Source organism: Lutra lutra, chromosome 10, assembly GCF_902655055.1.
Source record: "Lutra lutra chromosome 10, mLutLut1.2, whole genome shotgun sequence".
In the NCBI taxonomy this organism is placed as follows: domain Eukaryota; kingdom Metazoa; phylum Chordata; class Mammalia; order Carnivora; family Mustelidae; genus Lutra; species Lutra lutra.
This window is the reverse complement of record NC_062287.1, coordinates 38,963,450-38,984,156: the sequence shown is the minus strand read 5'-3', so window position 1 is coordinate 38,984,156 and position 20,707 is coordinate 38,963,450. Positions and strand designations below refer to the sequence as shown.

General features: G+C 41.9%; 1 protein-coding gene across 2 annotated transcripts in view; it reads left to right on the top strand.

The window, feature by feature from the left end:
* The window catches only part of FAT3 (FAT atypical cadherin 3), a 672,146-nt gene that overhangs the window by 543,179 nt on the left and 108,260 nt on the right, over positions 1–20,707 (top strand). For both annotated transcript variants that reach the window (XM_047692975.1, XM_047692974.1), the window contains exons 5-7: positions 2,269–2,583; positions 4,957–5,167; positions 14,065–14,204. In XM_047692975.1, the coding sequence (XP_047548931.1) occupies positions 2,269–2,583; positions 4,957–5,167; positions 14,065–14,204 (666 nt within the window). The remainder of the gene's footprint in view (positions 1–2,268; positions 2,584–4,956; positions 5,168–14,064; positions 14,205–20,707) is intronic.

Here is a 20,707-nt window from a genome sequence, read left to right as displayed (position 1 = left end):
TTCAGGAAGGGATGGCGACAGGGGCCAGAGGATGGCGCTTGGTCTGTGGGCTCGGAGAAGGCACCCCTGAAGAAATGACATTTCAGCTGGACCTCGGGGATGAGGAGGCAAGACGGAGGGGAAGGGATGGGGAGAGGACTCCAGCAAGAGAGGGCGGGGTGTGCAAAAGCCCTAGAGGGAAGAGCTTTTGCTCCCTGGAGGACCCAAGGATGCCTTTGTGGTCTGAGAGAGCAAGACAGTGGGGTGCTTGGGGTGAGGTGGGGTTGTGGGGACCCACCTTTCCCTGCTAAGCAGACATCTGGAAGACCTGGGTGTATAAATCCAGCTCTACTCCAAAAGAAAGCATTCTTTAAAAGTATTTTAGGTATTGGGGCGCCTGGGTGGCTCAGTGGGTTAAAGCCTCTGCCTTCGGCTCAGGTCATGATCCCAGGGTCCTGGGATCGAGCCCCACATCAGGCTCTCTGCTCGGCAGGGAGCCTGCTTCCTCCTCTCTCTCTGCCTGCCTTTCTGCCTACCTGTGATCTCTCTCAAATAAATAAAAAAATCTTAAAAAAAAAAAAGTATTTTAGGTATTTATTTGAGAGGGAGAGAGTGAGAGACAGAGAGCACAAGGGGAGTGAGGGGCAGAGGGAGAAGCAGACTCGATCTGGGGCTCCATCTGGGGCTCGATCCCGGGACTCTGAGATAATAACCAGCACCGAAGGCAGATTCTTAACCGACTGAGCCACCCAGGCGCCCCCAAAAGAAACCATTTTTACAGCAGCAGGATCCTTGAGTGAGTGGTGAACTGCAGGCAGGAGGGTCTCTCCTTTCCTTGGCAGCCACGTGGCCCTCAACCAGTCCCAGGGCCCCGTCTCGAGCCCACCGCAGGGGATTTCTTGAGAAGCTACGAGGAGGTGATTTTGTGCACAGTGAAGACTGCGAGAGCTGTCTGGCGTCAGAAAGAGGCTGTTCAAGGAGAAAAGAGAGGCAGGGAAGTGGAGCGGCCAAGAAATCAATGTGTTTTGGTCAACACAGCTCACCTGGGAGTGTAACATTTAGAGCTCAACGTGTCCGGGAAAATCTCAGGAGTCAAAATCCAGCGCTGGCACATAGTGGTCCCAACGTGATCTTTTGTGAAACATAACAAACCAATTGGGAAAATAACTTTAGAAGGAAACTTGATTGATTTCTCAAAGAAAGCAAGAACTCGTATGAAAATTTATCTTAAGCCTATTAAAGCCATTCTCTTAGGCGGCTTGTAAGAAAAACTGAACTACACTGCAGTTCCATTTTGCAAAAAGCCTTTAATTTGTTTTTGCACGTTTCTGGCCTTTGTTTCCATTATTCCTGTCAAGCTGCTTTATTAGGTGAAAAACTGGATGACCAGGTGCTGTAATTTACTGTTGTTTTTCTCCTTTTGGTGCCGAGTACGTCTTCATGCTCCTTCCAGCCTCCAAATATGTATTTTGTAGGAATAAGCTGTCTTATTCTAGGTAATGATTTAAAGAAGAAACACAGGTTCTTCCCTGTGTAAGTCCCCATCCCCACTTACAAGTATTTCTATGATAGTAATTATTATCACTATGACCAAGAAGAAGATGACCAAGACACCAAGTCTCCTTTTCATTTCTCTCCTCTATCTCAGTTTTCCCAGACACTCATAAGAATAGCACCTCAGAGATGCAGAAAGAAGTGTCCATCCCCCTCAAGTTTCCCAGAGGGGAAAAGCCATTATTTTGTTACTGTTAAAAAATGTATTGTAACTGTTAAATGTACTTACAATGAACCATCAAAATTATGAAGCATATATTTCGGTTTTCCTTTTGTATAGTGACAGTGCAAAACTCACAAATTTTCCATGAAATGGGAAGATGGTGATATCATTGTCCAAGAATTAGAAGAAATGCCCATTGGTTAACATGTACTAATGATGATATTGTTTTTTGTGTCTGTCGAGGGTCATACTTCATGACCATAAGCTTATATAAGCTAGTACGTTTTGTAAAGTCAGTCTTATTTTCCTCTCCCTCTCCACTCCACAGCACAATGAGAACTCTGCTTTCCTCCCACCCTTTCAGCAATGATGTCCATTACTGAATGTAAAGCAGTCCCTGCTTTTACAGATGAACTATGAAAAGTTATACATTGACTATGAACTACAGGAATAAGAAAAGTTGAGCTGCCCTAAGGCACAGAAGAGGCCTTTTGTGGGCAGATGGAGGGAGAAGTGGCAAGAAAGGTTTTTTTCCATTCTGATTGCAAAATGCTTTCTCTTTCAAAACTCAGGTGACTGTGACAGATGGCGGTTCCTCTCCAAAACAGTCCACAATTTGGGTGGTGGTTCAGGTTTTGGATGAAAATGACAATAAACCCCAGTTCCCAGAGAAGGTCTACCAGATCAAGCTGCCAGAACGTGACCGAAAAAAAAGGGGAGAACCCATTTATAGGGCTTTTGCGTTTGACAGAGATGAAGGCCCCAATGCAGAAATCTCCTACAGTATCGTGGATGGGAATGATGATGGAAAGTTTTTTATTGACCCTAAAACTGGCATGGTTTCTTCCAGAAAGCAGTTTACAGCAGGGAGTTATGACATCCTAACGGTAAGATCTTTCTGAACCTCAGTAACATTCATGGGAAGGGGGGACTTACTTTCTTCCTCATGTATATGCATTTGAGTAATAAATCTTTAGAGTAATAAGTACAGCCACACAGCTGTGGAAGGCTACTACTTTCTCCTTCGGTGAAATTTTAAAATAATGAGACCATTTCCTTTGGTTGTGTCCTATCAGCAAACCTCCTCCATCTCCAGTACACAGCCTGCCCCCTCACATACTCAGCCACACTTCCTGCAGCCTTAAATCATTGTAAGGTACTCAGCATAGATGAAAACTGAGGGTAGGAGAACACTAGAGTGACATGTTACACCCACCACCCAAAATATCATTCACTTCCCAAAGAAAACAACTCTTGTAATCATTGACAGCGTAATAGGACATGAATTTAGCCGTGAAAATTGAGACATGAATCTCAGCTATGCTTATTCGGCATAAGCTGCCACAGTGAAAAAACTTAAGTAAGAAATGACTACATTTTTCATTGTTAGAGAATTTTTTTTTTAAAAATGAGCACTATCTCAAAGAGAGACTTAGAATTCCTGTATCTAAAAGTACCACCTGCTCTCACCACCCCCCAACCACTTTAGAAAGGTAGCATCTAGGCCAGAAAGGGGATGGGTCATCCTTATGAGTGATGGGTCCTTGCCGGTATCCCAACAGCTGTCAAGAGTCAGCTCCATCTGCCATCCTTCTCTTAGTTTGTAGCCTTCTCTGCTGTATAGAGTCAGTCCTGTATTATTTTAAAGGATGGTCTGAGTTCCTTGATTTGTGTTTGCCGTCTTATGGTCTGGACTTGGGTTTCTTTCCCTGCTCAATAACCTATCCAGAACTGTGGGCAGAGAAAAGAAGATAATAGAGATGTGACCCTGTTTCTACCATTAGCAGCTCTGATGTAATATGTGTTACTATAGTTGTGTGACAATGGGAGACTTTGAAGACTGGATGGACGAACTGTAGTGGATACTGTTTGTGCCCCAGCCAGATCCCCATAAGCTGGTGCAGCTATGCCCCAACTGCTGTAGAGTGTTGGCTGCTAAGGGCTCATATCTGCCCCCTTTTAGAGAGAATCATCCTTGGCTGACCTTCTTCACCCAGGAGGTTACACACTCCCATCCCAGGCCAGCAGCCCATAGCCAATGACTAAGTGGTATAAAAGGCCGACCCCTTGCCTCCAGGTGGATTCAACCCAGCAGTACAACTGAGGATTCAGAAACTGCATGGGATCAGGCTGAGGTTAAACTTCAGCTGAGACCACACTTATGTTTACCTTCTTTCTCCTGTTCATCCTGCTTCATTTGGTGCCTTTCTCCCAAGAACACTTCCACCCAAAATGATTTGTACTCAAATCCCTGTCTCAGACTCTGCTCCTAGGAAACCTGACCTAAGACATGAATCCTCGTAGGTCTTCTATCCCACAGGAGTTTTCTGGGGCAAAGTGATTGTCATGATTCCATGGCATTTGGGTGCTGGGAGTTGTCACTGTTTTTAAAGCCTGTAACAAGTGACCATGCACTTGTACGTGTTATTTTTAAGATGCGATATTTTAAAATCCTTTTTTTTTTAATGTATTGATTTTTTTAAAAATTTCTGTCTGTGGTTTTTGCTTGTTGAACTTGAACCGTCATTGAAGTCCAGGTCAACATAGCAGTTCACCCTGCACAGCTGAGTGGGCAGAACTGCTTTCTTCGGTGCTTATATAAGACCATAGGGAAGAGTCATTAATACCCTCCTCCCCATCCCACTGCCTCCAGGAACCCATGCTTTCACCAAAAGAGTTGTTTGCCCCTTCAGAGTTGGCCTAACTGAGGGGCTTCCAAGGCAGTGTGAGCAAGGCTGCTGCCTTTCCCACACCTATCCCCTCACCTTCCTCGGATTCTGAGTGAACACAGTGCTTTCCCCAGAATAAAGCAGAAGGAAGGAGCCACACAACACGACCACACACATTCTCATCCACACTTAAGGATTCACGGCGCACTTCATTCCCTTTCAAGCATCACCACCAGAGGTACAAGGAATCAAATGAGCTATTCCTACTTACGTGACTATCAGTCATGCCCATAAAACACTAAAAATGGTAAGTGCATCTTCTGTTTTTCAAATTTTCCACATCTGTAAAGTTGGTGGTGGTTTAGATCACCTTCCAGTGACTGTGGTATGGGACCCCCCACACACACACATGACTCAGTTGTGTCCCCTGATTCCTGAGCACATTCTCCTCAGACTCTGCCATCCTTTCCCTTTGCGGATACCGTGATGAGGAGGGATTCTTGGGCCCACAATGGATGAGGGACAGACCCCAATTTCCACAGGGATCTGAGCTCTAAGACCTCTTTCTATGTTCTCTCCATGTGTGAGTAGATAAAGGCAGTGGACAATGGGCGCCCACAGAAATCCTCCACGGCCCGCCTCCACATTGAATGGATTAAGAAACCACCCCCTTCACCTATACCGCTGACTTTTGACGAGCCGTTTTATAACTTCACAGTCATGGAAAGCGATAGAGTCACCGAGATTGTAGGGGTGGTGTCTGTGCAGCCAGCTAACACCCCTCTGTGGTTTGACATAGTTGGTAAGTTCGAGTCCTCCAAAGCAGTAATGGGCAAAGTAATCACGGACTGGAGTAACTAGCCAAAAAAATACAAAAAATACTGAGAAATAAAAAAAAAAAATACAAAAATAAAAAAACAACCCACTAACGATTAGTGCTAAGATGAAAAGATGTATAGTGCTGGAATGCAAAAGAGCCAGTAAAATGAATAATCGACCTGTGCTTTCGTTCCAACTCCGTAGCTAAGCTGAACAGAAAGTGCTCTTTGGCTGGATTTTCCATAGTACGTTATTTACTGCAATCTTAATGTCTTTCTGTGTGTCATTTAAATTCTATTGTCACACTTGGCTAATCTCATTTCTAAATGTATTGATGGTACTAGACTTGCTGTCCTTCATTTCTCTCTTTTCTTCACCTTTTTTCTGCATTCTGTTTTTTTTTTTTTTTTTCTGCTCCCGACTGCCCTGCTTCAAGGTGGCAAGCATGCTCGAGAGATGTTCTATATTCTACAGACAGCTTGTGGGCAGAACTGTTCAACAGAAGGTACCCTTAGTGCAAACACATTTGCTAAAATACAGCTATCCAATCTGCCTTTTACGGTTTTTTTTTAAAGCAAATTAAATTACATCTTTCATAACTGCCTATGACAGGCTCAAGTGCAGCCCACAGATTTCATACAATGCCTCTAACAACTATTGCATTACTCGAATCCACTGACTCCTTTGTTTGAGGTTTGATGGGGTTTGGATTTGGGAGAGGGGTGGTTTTGATTTACTTAAAAAATTATTTTTTTCTCTGCTTTTGAGGTATATGGGCTTTTGGTTGTTTTGTTTCTATCATTTGGTAGGTTGGGTTATGTGACGGGGCCTTTTCCAATTGGAAAAAAAAATTGAAAATTTTCCCAACACCTCTATTTTGCAGCAGTAGTGCCATTCATAGACCTAAAAGCTCCACCAAGAGGGTCCCTGGCTGCTGTCCACAAAAGGAAAGGCAGGAAATGGAACCTAGATATATAGCCAGTGAGCGCTTCCTACGAGAATGGAATAGAGAAAGCAGATGGAAGCGTGCAGAACAGACCGTGGGAGCCAACCTTTACATTCCTTGAAAGAAAGCAAGCAAGCACAGCAGGCTGCAAAAGGAGAGGGCAAAGGAGCACCCCTGTCCCCCCACACACAGGCAAGGAGAAGCAGTGCAGGGCAAACAAGTGCAGAGGACCAGGAAACAGAATGGGCCATAGCTCATAGGAGACAGCAGGGAGAGGATGCCGACCCCAGACTGGACGCAGGGTTGAGCTGGAGCTGACTTCCCACGCTTCTTTGTGGGAGGCCAGAAATCCAGAGACCTGGTCTGGGGGAATCATTTCCTTCCATATGTCCCTGCCTGGATGGGATGGGCAAGATCCTATCCCTCTTCCCAGGAATGGCTGGATCTGGAGAAAGCATTGAGAACATTCCACATCTGTTTTAATGAGGCACAGGAAAAGAATGCCCCCGGCCTCCAATCAAACCTCCATAGAAGGTCCTTTGAACTCCCCCAAATTGGCGTGTTTTCTGCATTATTTCATTTGCTGGAATGCCGGTAGAATGTCTCTGTTTTGCTTAGTTGGCATTAAATCTACCATCCCTGTACCTGGCCATCCTCATTCCAAGCTTTCAACTCCTTCTTCATCTCCACTTAAAGCATTTGAAATGGAACCTCTTCTGATCCGTGAAAGATGTCTTTGAGTCTGTATCTTCTCAGTAGTTTTTAGTCCATTAAGTTTTTATTTGATGCTGCTTCTTTCTTAGTGAAACAGAGAACGGCACGCGCGCATCACCTCGTTCTCTATGCCATCCCCTTTGGTGTTTCCTTCATTGCCACTCCCATCTGGAGTCACGGGAAACGCATCTCACTTTCTCCCTGTGTCCCTGGTGCCAGGCCTCCAGGGTCATGTGCAAGAGGGATTTCTCTTAAATAGCCCAGGGGCACCTGTCGGTTAGGTGTCGGACTCTTGGTTTCAACTCAAGTCATCATCTCAGGCTTGTGGGTTGGAGCCCTGCATCAGGCTCTGCACACAGCATGGCATCTAGTTAAGATTCTCTTCTCCCTCTGCCCCTCTCCCCTGATGTCTGTCTGTCTCTTTCTCTCTCTCTCTCTCTCTAAAATAAATAAATAAATCTTTTAAGAAATAAGTAAATAGCCCAGAGAAGAGTGTAGTCAAATCCCAGCAGGCAGCAGGGCTCTTGGCATTGCTGTCCTTTGCTGTGGGAAGGCTTACTATCTCTCATTAGCCACGCGTTTATCTTCCTCCTCCCCTGACACTCCAGTTGACAAGCTCCTCTACACTCAACAGCACTGTTTCACACCCTTGTGTGATCCACGCATGCAACGTCCTGCCCCGTGACGCAGCCCGCTACCCCACTTCAAAAAAACACTCACACGTACCCCACTTCAAAAAATCCCCCAAGCACACTTTTCTCTGACTTTCAGTTCCACCAGCCATTTGATCCCAGACATCCTGATCAGTTTGCAATTCCTCAGCCTTCCTGCTGTGTGTGTTTGTGTGTAGTAATGCTGGTAATGCTGCATGTCACCTTACCTGCATGTTTTCACGTTAGCATTTTCAGTGCAATGGTGTCTTTTCATTTGTGTTGATCCAATCTCCATTCTTAACCCTTACAGTCAAGGCCTTTGTCTCCTCACCCCTTCCTCTTGCCCATGCTTGTGTTGATTGCTTCAGGGTGAGTGGGATAAACAGTGGTGACCCATGGAGATGCTCCAGGTAGCCAATTATTAAACCTACTAATGCCTCTTGAGACCAGTCCAGAGTTAGTGCAACCTTCTGCTATATTCCCAGCCTTAGCAACCATGGCACCGTGGACAAAATGAGAACTTTCCCGAGAAGAGAGGGGCAGTTTATAGGTGACTAACCTCCCCGGATGGAATCCCTTCAGGCTGCCCCAAATACATAGCCAGGAATCATCAAAAACATAGCACCAGTTTTCATGTTTCTCCACCTTCCTGTTTCTAAATGCTGCCCTCTTCCTAATCCTCTCTGTGTCAGTAGTTCTCTTAACGAAGACCTATAGCATTGTCCCTCTAGTCTAGATGCTTCCATCACAGAGATTTCACTGTAGATCTGGTCACATCTAGCTGAGCTTCTTCTGCAAACTGAAATTACTGGGCCCAATGCCCAAACAGAACATGATTTTATTTCCATCCGCACATCCAGCCAACAATATCTTGAAACACCGATTCTGTTTCACCACAGACATTAAATCTTTTCCCCAGGTGCTGGAGTTGCTCTCACGATCAATATGGTCTTCCTTCCACCAAATCCCCCTTTTTAGAATCCTTTCTAATCGAACAGAGTCATTTTTTTTTTCAATCTGCTGACAATGCCTTTCCCTTCTCTAAAAATCTATTGTTTTCTTTATCATATTCAGATGTTTCCTTCTCACTTTCAGTATTTCTTGCATAGTTATCCTTGGCCATCCAGACTCTACTTTCTTTTCCCTTTGGTAACTGAGTGTCTTCCTCAGCCAAGCTAACTCAGAGGGAAAAGATAGGGAACATGGCTTCCTGATGTTTAAGAAATTTGGCAATATACTATAGTGGAATGTTGGCATATACCATCAGCATGGATCTGAAATGAGATCTCATGTTGAGGTTGTGGTCTTGCTTAGGTAAATATTCAGCAACTCTTCCAAGAGAGTCAAGACTTGGTTCCATTATACACCTAGGGCACCTAGACAGCTATACAGACATTCCAGAGCATTCAACATCCTGGCCTAGCACTTAAAGTTTACAGATGCTGTAACAAACGAATTCTCATTAAGTAAACAGAAATAGTGTTTCTGCATGCTTTTCCCCCTGGGAGTGTAGTCTCCTCATTTCCATATTTCCAGATCTACCCAATTCTTGTTTAACTGCATTCCTTTTCCTCCCACCATAATATAAATTCACAAAAACTATAGCAAGCGAGATCTCATTCCCAAGTGTGGACCCCTTTACCACGGATCAGCCAGTCACTTTCCTGTTCCTCCAAAGAGACCACTGCTTACAATATTATGTAGCGGGACCCTCTTCAGCTTCCAGAAACAGAAGCCCTACTTGTAACCCAGTAAAGAAAGCTGTAATTAAAAGGAAACACAATAAGGTTCAGCTGTTCTGTGTTTAAACAGCCCAATGCACAGCATGTTCCTTCTCTGCGTTAAAAGAGAAATGAAGGGAACAAAAATAACCCATAATCCTTTGTGGTTTTTATCACATATCTTCACACTTCTCGGGAGACTATGATTCAACCCAGCAGCTCCTTGATTTACATTCTTTTTAATGTGCACGGAATCTGGTTCGCAGCTCATTCCACATATCTTTATCCCAATGGCAAATATTTGTATTGTAAAGACCACCATTATTACACACTTCAAACAATTCCACTTCACGCACAGTTTGATGGCGGATGCTGCCACCCACTCTTCTTGCTTTTTACTTGGTACTTCGATTAGAAAAATGGTTTTTCTTGTAGACAGTAAGCACTTAAAATATCTTGCTTATTTTCCTTGAAAACAATTCTCTGATGGTGCAAGCTAGCACATAGGTCCAGCTCTAGCCAAAAGACCTGTCCATGTTGTAGGTATATAAAGATCACCTTGGTTCATACATGGTCATAGATTCCTATAGACTTTGGGTTCTGGGCTGCTTTCATCACATGAGCTTACATCTGCCCTTCTCGAGCCTTGTCCCCAAGTGGAGCCATCCCTTAGAGTTGGATCGAGTGGGCAAGTGAAACTCTTTGGTAGCGCTAATAGCAGGTCTGGTCTCTGACTATAGACTGAGTCTTTTCTAATCAAGCAACCATGTTTCCTTATCACAAAACTCTTACCCAGCCCTCCTGAGAGAAGCCATATCTGTGTACCATTTCTAACACAGTTGCGTACCCATTAGAGTAGTATTTGCTCAAAGACATTCAGTGGACCTCAAATACTTCATTTCTCCTATTCTGCACTCTGTCCCTAATTTGATCCCCAAAAGCCCTCCCTTTTCTCCATAGTGACATTACAGACCATAGGAGCACATCTGAAGAGGTTTCAGTGAAATAATAAAAAGCACCAAAAGCACCTTGTACATCAATTATTTTAAGAAAATGAATTTTAAACCAGATTCTAGAAGGATTTTCCTTCCTACTGCTGTTTCCTGACCTCTACGCAGCATCTCCTGCCTTCCATGTAAATATCCTTTTCAGCCCCATATTGTGCTTGCTTCATTCCAGGACAGAAAATTATTCATGATCAAACCATAATCGGTGTTTAGCATTTTTCCTTAAGTTCGACGTACATGCCGAACTTGAATGAACAGCTTGTGAACGACTCCCTTAATTCATTGAGATTCAGCAGCTCGGTGTTTTGGAAGCCTCTCACATAACACTCCCCCCCTTGGTGACTACTAGATTTCGGTTGGTGTTTTTACAATTACACACAGAGTGGAACGGAATCATATGCTAGGGGCCGGGCCTGGAAGTTTCTCTAAAGGGGAGGCGGTAGGGTACCCGCCATTGGATCTCATTATGGAGACATGGTGACATTTTGTACCCTTCTTTAAAGAAAGGCTTGACCAGATCACAGGCCAGTGCCCTGCTGCCCAGCATATTCAAGCAATAACTGCTGGCTTCAAGTATTTTCACCCCTGTCCCATTTTTTGAAGCTTTTTAGGATATTCTGACTTGTTATGTTTAACTTGAGAATCCAAGAGAAACCCAACCCTCCTCTTCTGCTCTTTGTTTACTCTATTACACCCGTCTTGACCAAAAATGGTCACAGAGCCATGTTCCTGACATGAACTATCTGTTATGTGGGCTGTTCACAACCTCGCTTTTAACCATCTCTGCCGCACACCCCCGCAGCAACACTCAGGCTGTGACTTTTCTAATTTCCCACTTTGTTGAAGCTCAGACCAGCTCGGCGGTGTCCTCCCCTGTCCCCACCTTTCGTTTAGCCTAACGCTGCTGCACTAGCACACTCTGGCTTTGCATGTTGTGTTACTGGCTCTGAGGAAGCACATCTTGTTGAAACGGAATGCTGCTAGTGAAAAAGGACTCCTTCCATTTGATAATCTCACCCCAGATGAATTGGATGTGGTTCCCTATGAAATGAAATCACCTTTCAGGCTAAAAGGGAGCCTGAGAAATGAGCCCTGGGGGAGAGATACGGAGTCGTTCATGAAATGGGAGGCCTAAGTGGTAGCTTATTAAATCATGTGAGGGTTGATGGTGCACTGCTGGTCTGGATTCTGCCTCCCTTGTCAGAAATTCAATTTAAAACTGAGGGAAGATTTGGGGAGCCTTGTTTTCGCATGCAATCTTGGTTTAACTTGGAGCACAAGCTCTGGAAGCAACTATCAAAGGCTGCTCACCATATTGACGGGCTGAGAGACACTTCACAGACCCTATCTCTCAAGCTCGCCTTGACCTGCTTTTCATTTGTCTATCTCCCACCCTTTTAGAAGTTTCTAGAGTACTGGAAACAGTAACAGGGTGTGAGGGAGATACACACACACACACACACACACACACACAAAATCACACACACAGCAGCAGGAAGAGAGAGAACTTTAAAAAATCACAACCCTAAAAGTAGCCAAAAATGTTTTTTTCATATGAAAAATGACTAATAAGAAAACACAATCTATATGCCATTTGTAAACTATGCAACTTTTATGCCACTCGGCCCGTGAAATGATTATCTTTCAGCACAGGGCCCTGAGGAAAATGTGCATCCCAGGCAATGAGAGAGAGCACATAGGATTGCCCCATTTAAACAGGAACTGAAATTGGAAATCTTGGCTTGTCTGTTCTCTACATTTCATTTTCATGCATCTTTAAATGGGAGCAAACCAAAGTTTTATAATTTGCATAATTTCTGTTTTGCCCTGACCTACCAATTTCCACCTTCTGAAATTAATTGACATAGAAAGATGACCTTTTCCTATATCCTAATCCTGCCCCCGCCAAAAAAATAATGTGTTTTCATATTTAAGAAAGTAAACAACCTGGTTAGGAAAACATGCGAAAAATGATTTTAAATGTGATTTAAAATATGAAGTAGCACCCACCCAAAACAGCCCAGGAAATGGCAGTATACCCTTCCACACAGGTCTGACGTCTTTGATGTCCTTCCTTTGAAACTTTCTGTGGCAAAGTTTTTTTTCAGAATGTACTAGTTGATAGCAAATGATTTTTCTTTGCTCATTAGGATGGTAGTTCAAGATGCTTGAAACAGCCTTACATTTTATTTCATGTAGTTATCAACAGGAAGCACTCCCTTTGAAAGAGACACAGTGACCTGAGGTTTGCTTCCCTGATTTCCTCCTCTTTCTCCTTCTCTGGTTCTTCAAAAGATTTTTTTTTTTTTTTTTGGAGTTAACATTAAGTGCTCCTCAGTAAATCAATTAAAGATATTAATTGGAAGATGAGTCTCTTTTTAGATGAAATTTTTGAAAAATATATCATCACCAAGTAATTCTGTGGTCCCCCCGTATCTCCATAACTTTAATTAAATGTCAAGGGCAATTATGTTCTCTCTAGCAATTAAATAATCTTAAGTGTATATGACAGCTGCAAGCAATAAGTATTTGAAATATATACGACCGGTGTTTTTTTTTTTTTAAGAAAACCATATGATTTATTTTGTGTCACCATACATCCCATTCTACTAATTCAGGTAAAATTCTCCTTTCTCTGAAGTCATTCACTCATTTGTAATTGTAGTATCATAGAAATTGTATATGGTATTTTTCATAGATCAGCAAAATGAAATGCAGAGTATGGTGAATATAAGAGAAGCCAAGATTTCTTTCCTAAAATATGAAATTCAATGAAAGCATTGCCCTCTATGCTGTAGCTAAATAAAATTACTATCTGAGAACAAAATTAATTGACATCATGAAATTTCAGACTAAAATAAATAGAACTTGTGAACATGTACTGATATTTAATTAAAGTCAGTCCAGCATTTATACCATTATCTTTTCTCCTCCTTAAAAAGAAAAAAAAATCATTTTGGGAAAGATCATAAACCACATTTTAGTTCACAGAGATGGAAACAGCTACAGTAATTTCAAAATAGCCTGTGTTGTCTTTGCACATTATTCACAGATTGTGGGCTGTACTTGGTCCAACAGACTAGGGAGGAAAGTTTTTTAAACTTTTGTACTGATTGTTTTATGAGTGATGTCACATAAACAGGTCACCTACATAAAGTAGGTGTTCTTCTACTTCCTCCCAGATTTCATTTTATAAATCTCCCATAAACTTGCTACCTTTGGGGGACAAAAATAATTCACACTGTCAAATGGGAAAAAAAAATTTTTCTATAAACACCCCAACTTGCAGATACAAAGTTTTTTACATTTTTTTGTCCTTTTTCTTATTTTCTACTATTTATACTTTTATTTCTGACATCTACTGGAGGGAATCTGAATTCTATCAACCAAATGTTTACCATCAATCCTAGATTTAAGAATGTCTACACAGTTTTGTTAATAATTGGATTACTTATTTACTTAGAATTTAATCTATTTTAGAAAAAGCAGAAAGGTCTAGAAATTCTTAGCAGAAAAACCACAAGGGGTTGGAGGGCCTTAAGCTTTCTAAATATTTTACTGAGTCAGGTTATGCTTTACTTCTTTAACATTAGTGCTGAGGTTTTTCTTTGCAATACATTCTTTTTTGTGACATTTGTAATGCATTGTAGAGGCTGTGTTTGGAAATACAAATTAAGTTGGAAATAAAGAGGTCCCATTTAAGATGTATAAAATTGAACCATGGGGATGCCTGTCAAAAAATATTTCTATATGAGATCTCCCTTTAAAGCTATATGCTTCAATAGATGTAATAACTTCTCAGATATGCTAATTTTGTGTTGTTTTTGTGAAATCATCAGGGGGGAATTTTGACAGCTCTTTTGACGCAGAGAAGGGTGTTGGGACCATTGTCATTGCAAAACCTTTGGATGCAGAACAGAGGTCCATCTATAATATGAGTGTGGAAGTCACCGATGGGACAAATGTTGCTGTCACTCAGGTAAGATGTCAAATTACTAAATGGTGAGAATGCCCAACGATCTGCTAATGTCAGTGGTGCAAGTGATTAAAGAATGTATTGGAATTTGTAAATGTTGTCCATGGATTTCTATTGTTATTTAAAAAAAAAAAGCATATGAGAGAACAATCTAGGAAAGGATTCTATCAATGATATTGTTTAACTTAGCTGTGACTGTTCATGCATGGTAGAGTGATATGTATTTTCTTCCTAATCATTGACTGTAGACTTCTTTCTTAGACAACAAAGTCAGCTTTCCTTGAATTTACATAGAAGAGGACATGTACATCATCTGAGTCAACACACCATTATATTCTTCACCTTCTCACTGTTCAGTCTCAGAGAGTTAGAGCTAGACACACCAAGGAGTCCAAGTTAATTCCACAAACTCAGATGAGTGATATGTTCAAGGTCACACAGACTTCATTAAGTACAAGGACTGAGATTTGGGTGCCCTGCATCCCATCTCTGGTTCTAGTCTCTGTGCCAGTGGTCCTTCATCCCCGCTGCCCAATGGAATCCCCTGGTCGTGGGGCATAGGATATTAAAACGAGTGAAGCCTGGGCCCCACCTGCAGAGATCCTATAGGATTCTAACTAACAAGCAGCCAGGGGTGAGGACCATTGCTCGGACTTTGGCATGTGAGTGTTGATGAAATAGCATTCAAAGCAAGGATGAGAAGAAAATCTCTGGGTGAAACTAAAACGGTGTTAGATATCAGTGGGGGCAGATTTACCCCAAATACAAGATTTTTTTGTCTTCTATATTAGGACTGGCATACACACCTGTCCTATACCCCTTCCATTCTCCCTACTTCTCTCTCCTGTTCTCACAACCCCAGATGCCATCACTCATCAATCACGGTCCTTCTCCTTTTCAGCCCAAATTGTGCTCTAAGACTCCTCAACGCAGTGCTTCAGGATGTGAAGATGAAATCATTGCCAACCCCAAAGTTAGCAAGTGTGAATTTGTTTAAAACGTGATGTAAGCTCTTATAACTATGCAGGTTTAAAAAGGAGAGAAGGGGATCTTTTCATGTGCTGCCCCTAAGTTTGAAGTGGTTTCAAAAATACGATAAGACTTTCTCCTTTGAGGCTGTGCATAATCATAAAATAGTGAAATTTTAAAGAAACAGTAGGGTTTGTTCTCACTTTTACTTCTTACTTTTTGCCTTTGTTTTCTTTACCTTTTACTTTTCACTCAAGTTAATGGGCCATCATGTGCAGAAGACATGGCAGCCAGTGTGTGATGTCTCTGTATCCTTCAATCCATGTCTTCTCCCTAGGACGACTATACAGCCCTGACTACCTGCGAGATGCCCACTAACACCTGTTGCACCAGTGTAACTACTAATAATTATCCCATTCTCTCTTAAAATTGGGACAATAAATTATATGGCTGTCCTACTTAAATCTGCACTGCTTTAGAGGATTTTCAAGGCTAAAATACAGACTCCTGGAAAAGACAGCACGGTAGGGATCCTAGGGACTCAATCTAAAAGCAAGCCCCAAAGACTAAGACAAAACAACCCACTTTCAGTATTGCTAAGTCTTTATTGCTCATTCACTTTTGGAATTCGCCAGTTCTTAGCATAGTCAACCTCAACTTTTTAGCACCACTTAAAAACACAAGACGGATTTGAGTAAAATACAAATAGAGCATGGAGCCATATTCATTCCCACACTGTTCTCCAGGGTTTTATAACAATTGAATGAAAGGGTAAGTTGGTGTGTGCCCAGAATGTTATAGATACACATGAAATATGTTTACAATGAGTGAGCAAATGGTAGGTGGGGCACAGTTAGCAGGGTCTGCATGGCGGATATTCTGGATCTTGAAAGCACACAACTGATTCGTGTTAACCGGAAAAAAAAGTATCAATGAAACTTTTCTTTTAGACTTTCATTAGGACCAGATGAGAAATCACTAAACAGCATGTATTCCACAAATATTTCTCGGGTTCGTACCATGTGCTAGGAGCTATGCTAGATGCCTGAGGTCACAGTGATTCAGAATTTTAAAACCAGATGACTGATAGGCACACACTCTTTAAAAGTTAACTTGGAAGCATAGATTATCAGACTTTGAATGTTCACATTGTTCAAGTCCTACTTTGGCTGATTTTTAGTTCAGACTAACATACATATCTCCAGAGCAGATGGGAAAGTGGGAGAATGGGGGTGAACTTGGAGGTTTCCTTTGGCAAGGGCAAGCTGAGTAGGTTAATGAAGGATAGCAAGAGATTTTCTTGTCAAAACCTTCCAAGTCTCTCTGTTTTTCCAGGGTCTCAAGAAGTAAGAACTAACCATTTCCAAAGTATAAACTTGTGTGTCATCATTATTATCACCAGAAAACCATTACTCTGTCCATAAGGCTGTGTTTGGGCCTGAACACCCACCCAGTCCCTGTCCAGCCCATGTCAATCCAGGCCTCTGCTCACATTTGCCACAGCACCTCTGACAATAAAGACAGAAGGAGTTCTCTCAATTAGTCAAAGCCCTCAGTATCAAGGACATTATTACAAAAAGATGTTTTGGTAAAGAAAAGGCATTCTAGATTTCTTTTAGAAATCACTAAAGCACACTCCAGCCCATGACCCAAGGCCAACTTCATGATTCCATTATCAAACAGTACCCTTCACCATATAACTAAATCAATGTTTTTTTTTGTTTTTTTTTTTAAAGATTTTATTTATTTATTTGACAGAGATCAGAAGTAGGCAGAGAGGCAGGCAGAGAGAGAGGAAGGGAAGCAGGCTCCCTGCTGAGCAGAGAGCCCGATGCGGGACTCGATCCCAGGACCCTGAGATCATGACCTGAGCCGAAGGCAGCGGCTTAACCCACTGAGCCACCCAGGCGCCCTAAATCAATGTTTTGTAGCCCAAAACACCTGTTCAGTTTTTCCTTTGGGAACTTTTCTCTCCTTTGTTCCTTTGGAATCATAAAACATCTATGACAAGAGCTTCAATTCAGCCAGAAACAACATGTAGAATTTCACTTCACAAATGTCATCTTTATCAGAGCCTCAGGGATCTCTGTGTCTACATGAAAACCCTCCCTTCATCTTCCTTTTTGTTCTTTTGTCCCAACTTGTAGGATTCTTGTGCCTCAGAGCTACAATTCCTGGTGGCAAATAAACATCCTTTTCCTTACTGAGATTCCCTAGCGTGAGTACAGAATATAAAAAGATTCTGCAGATTTTGAGTTCTAAAGATTCAGATGTCCTAAATGAGCATATAAGATGAGTTTCTCCAGCTGGCATAGGAAGAGAGGCAGCGAAGGGGGATGTCAGAGATTCCAAATGTGAGATGATTTGAAACCTCATCACTAGTTCAGGTAGGGAGGGGACAACATGGCAAGGCATGAAGGTAGCCTTGAGGGGCCGAAAGGGGCTCCAGCTGACAGCCCACAAGGAAACGGGAACCTCGGGCCTCTCACCTCAAGGAACTCAATTTGGTTAATAACCTGAATGAGCCTGGAGCTAACTCACCCCCCGGAAACTTCCGGAAGGGAACACATCCCCGCTGACCTCTTCATTTTGGCTTCGTGGGACTCTATGTAAGAGTCTCATGAACAAGTGAGCCACACTGTACTCAAACTTCTGACTTAACCAAGCCAGGTGATAACAAATGGGTGTTGTTTTAAACCAGGTTTGTGGTCATTTGTTAGGTTAGAAATAAGAAACTGTTGTCATCTTCATTTTGCAGAAAAGGAAACTGAGCAAAGCAAGTTTATGTAACTTGAGTAGATCAGGATTCAGAGGTAGGTAGCTAGATTCCAGAAACTTCTCTCTCAACCACCGCCCTGAGCCACCTCTCAAAAGCAAGGGTAAATCTTTGCTACCTGTTCTAAGGTAGCCACCTTAGAACACTTAGCCAGAGAAACCCACCTGGCTCTCCTGGTTATGAGGGGGACACCTGTTACGATTGCTGCATGGGGAACATAGTGCCACCTGTGACTAGTAGGATGTCTCATAGCCAGCCAGCCATGCTGGGGAGAGAGCAAAATATCCCAGTCTCCTCAGAGCCTCCACTCAGCCAGATGCGTTTATATGCCACAGGGACACACATTACCAAGAATGAGAAATTACGGGTTTTAAAAACTTTCCCCATACATCTATCAAGTCCATCTGAGCTACTGCATCTTCATAACAAATTTAAATAAATGCAGAACACGGCTCTTCCAAAGGACCATGGATAGAAATATATAGTAATATATAATGCCTGGTCTTTGCACAATGAGACTTAACCAAGCTTCTTTCTTGTTTTATTTTCCTCTCTTACTGGGAATAGTTAAATCAAGTATTATCACTACACTTACTTTTCTAGTGAAAAATTGGCACACAGATGGGTTGGGTGGCTATCCTGGGTGTACATAGGTAAAGAGGTCCAAACCCATCTTTTCCTTCTCAAAATCAGATTTCAGAAAATTTTCCCTACACTTCTATACAGAATATATGATTCATTAGTGGAAGCATCTGGTATAAAGGAAGGAGCACTGACCTTGAATCAGGTGACCCAAGTTCAAGTCAGCACTGAACCAGTTCTTGTCTTTGTTTTCATGAAATGTAGTACTGTCTCTGTGAGACTCAGCTTCTTCTGTAGAATGGGGATAACACCTTCCATATTTCATAGGTTATTATCAGAATAAAATAAGATTTTTTGAGCTACCTCAAGATCTGTGATGTGCTGGACATATGCAGCTGTTATTAGTCTAATCATCAACTTAAAATTGGAATAATATACCTGTTAGCTATAAGATACTGTGTGTGTGACTTTCATTGTTATTCATGAAAGACAGCAGAGATATTCATGCCCAAATAATAATATAAAAATTACATTGATTTGATTCAGGGGCTTGTGATTTATGCTTTTGTGATTTTAATATGCTTTTCTTATTCAAGTCTTGCTTTGATTTATAAAGATATGAAAATCAGCTTGTATTTGTATGCTCCATAGCCAAACCTGAGATTAAAAATCTCTTTCCGATAATCTCCAAAGTTCTTCAGCTCCACAAAAGCAGTTAATTGAGTTAATGAGCCAGAGAGGTTTTCTACCGGAAGAGTGTATGCACTGGGGCTGAGAGGTCTGGTTAGCCTTGGTTAGCCTTGGTTAACCTGGTTAGCATTCCTTGGGTTGGCCTTGCCCTCCACAGCCGTGAGGATTCCATTCTTTTGTCTCTAAGGGATGTGTTGGGAGTTCCTAACTGTCCTCCTTCCTCAAAAAGCAGACTTTGTCCTGAAGACTTAGCCTCTGTCTTATCCTTTCCCTCTACCTTATACCTGCTTAAAGACCAGTGAGGGTAGGAATGAATCCTTTTGCCAAAGCTGCTCCGTGATTCCCTAGATGAAGGAACTCCCAAGGGATACCTTCGTTGTCAAAGCTTTTCATTTCTCTTCTTTAGTGTCATCTCCCTCTTAGTAGGTGAGAAAGGAAGTAGCCACGAGCCTCCTTATACAGTTACATTAGGAAAATACTGGAACTAGTACAATTACATAGAGATTTAAAAAAAAAAAAAAAGGCAGCAGTCCAAACCTAAGGTGGGACTTTTTTTTTTTTAAACATATAATGTTTTATTAGCCCCAGGGGTACAGGTCTGTGAATCGCCAGGTTTACACACTTCACAGCACTCAAGGTGGGACTTTCTGCTAAAAAAAAAATAGTAATGATAAAAGTTCACTGTATGTCATACATCTGTGCCTAACAACTTACAAGTAAATCAATTTTGGAAGATGGATTCCAATTTTAAAGGCAGCGGGGAACTTTCTATTTAGAATAATCCTACGATTAATATTCCCCAAATGACAATGATCATGTCAATTATCTCTTGTGTCAATTAGGATTTCCATATAGCAAAGCATATAATATTTGCACATGTAATTGTTCACATACATGTTAGTGCTTTTATAATTAGTGTGTATATAATTTGAGGGTATATGGAAATGGTATAATGGAATGAGTGTCAAATTTGACTCCATATGACCAAGTGTAAGTCTAGCCTTGCCATTGGTACTTTGGGCACACCCTTTGACTTCTCTGATTCTCATTTTTCCCATTAATACCCTGGGGACCATAAAGTTTAAGACACATATATGATATGGATTGATACATTGTTAAACAAACATATACCGACATATTTTTTTCTATATACACATTCAAAAAACAAAACTTGTAAACCTGGGGAGATTACAAGGGGCACTACCTCTGACCTAACAACCACTGAGTATTTTAAGTATGGTTTTGAAATGCCAAGAGGGGCACAACAGAGGTTCGGTAATTTAAGACTTAATTGGTTCTCATAAAAGACGGAGGCCTTACCCTCTAACACACCCCATGGACACTTCATTCCATGAGTCTTTGTAAAGCCAGGCTTGGCATCTACCCAAACTTAGCTTCGATGAGCCTGCAAAACCCAAAGTGTTTGTGGGGAGCAGCATTGAATCCAGCTCTGAAGAGACTTCCTACATTCAGGTTTCCTCCCACTTTG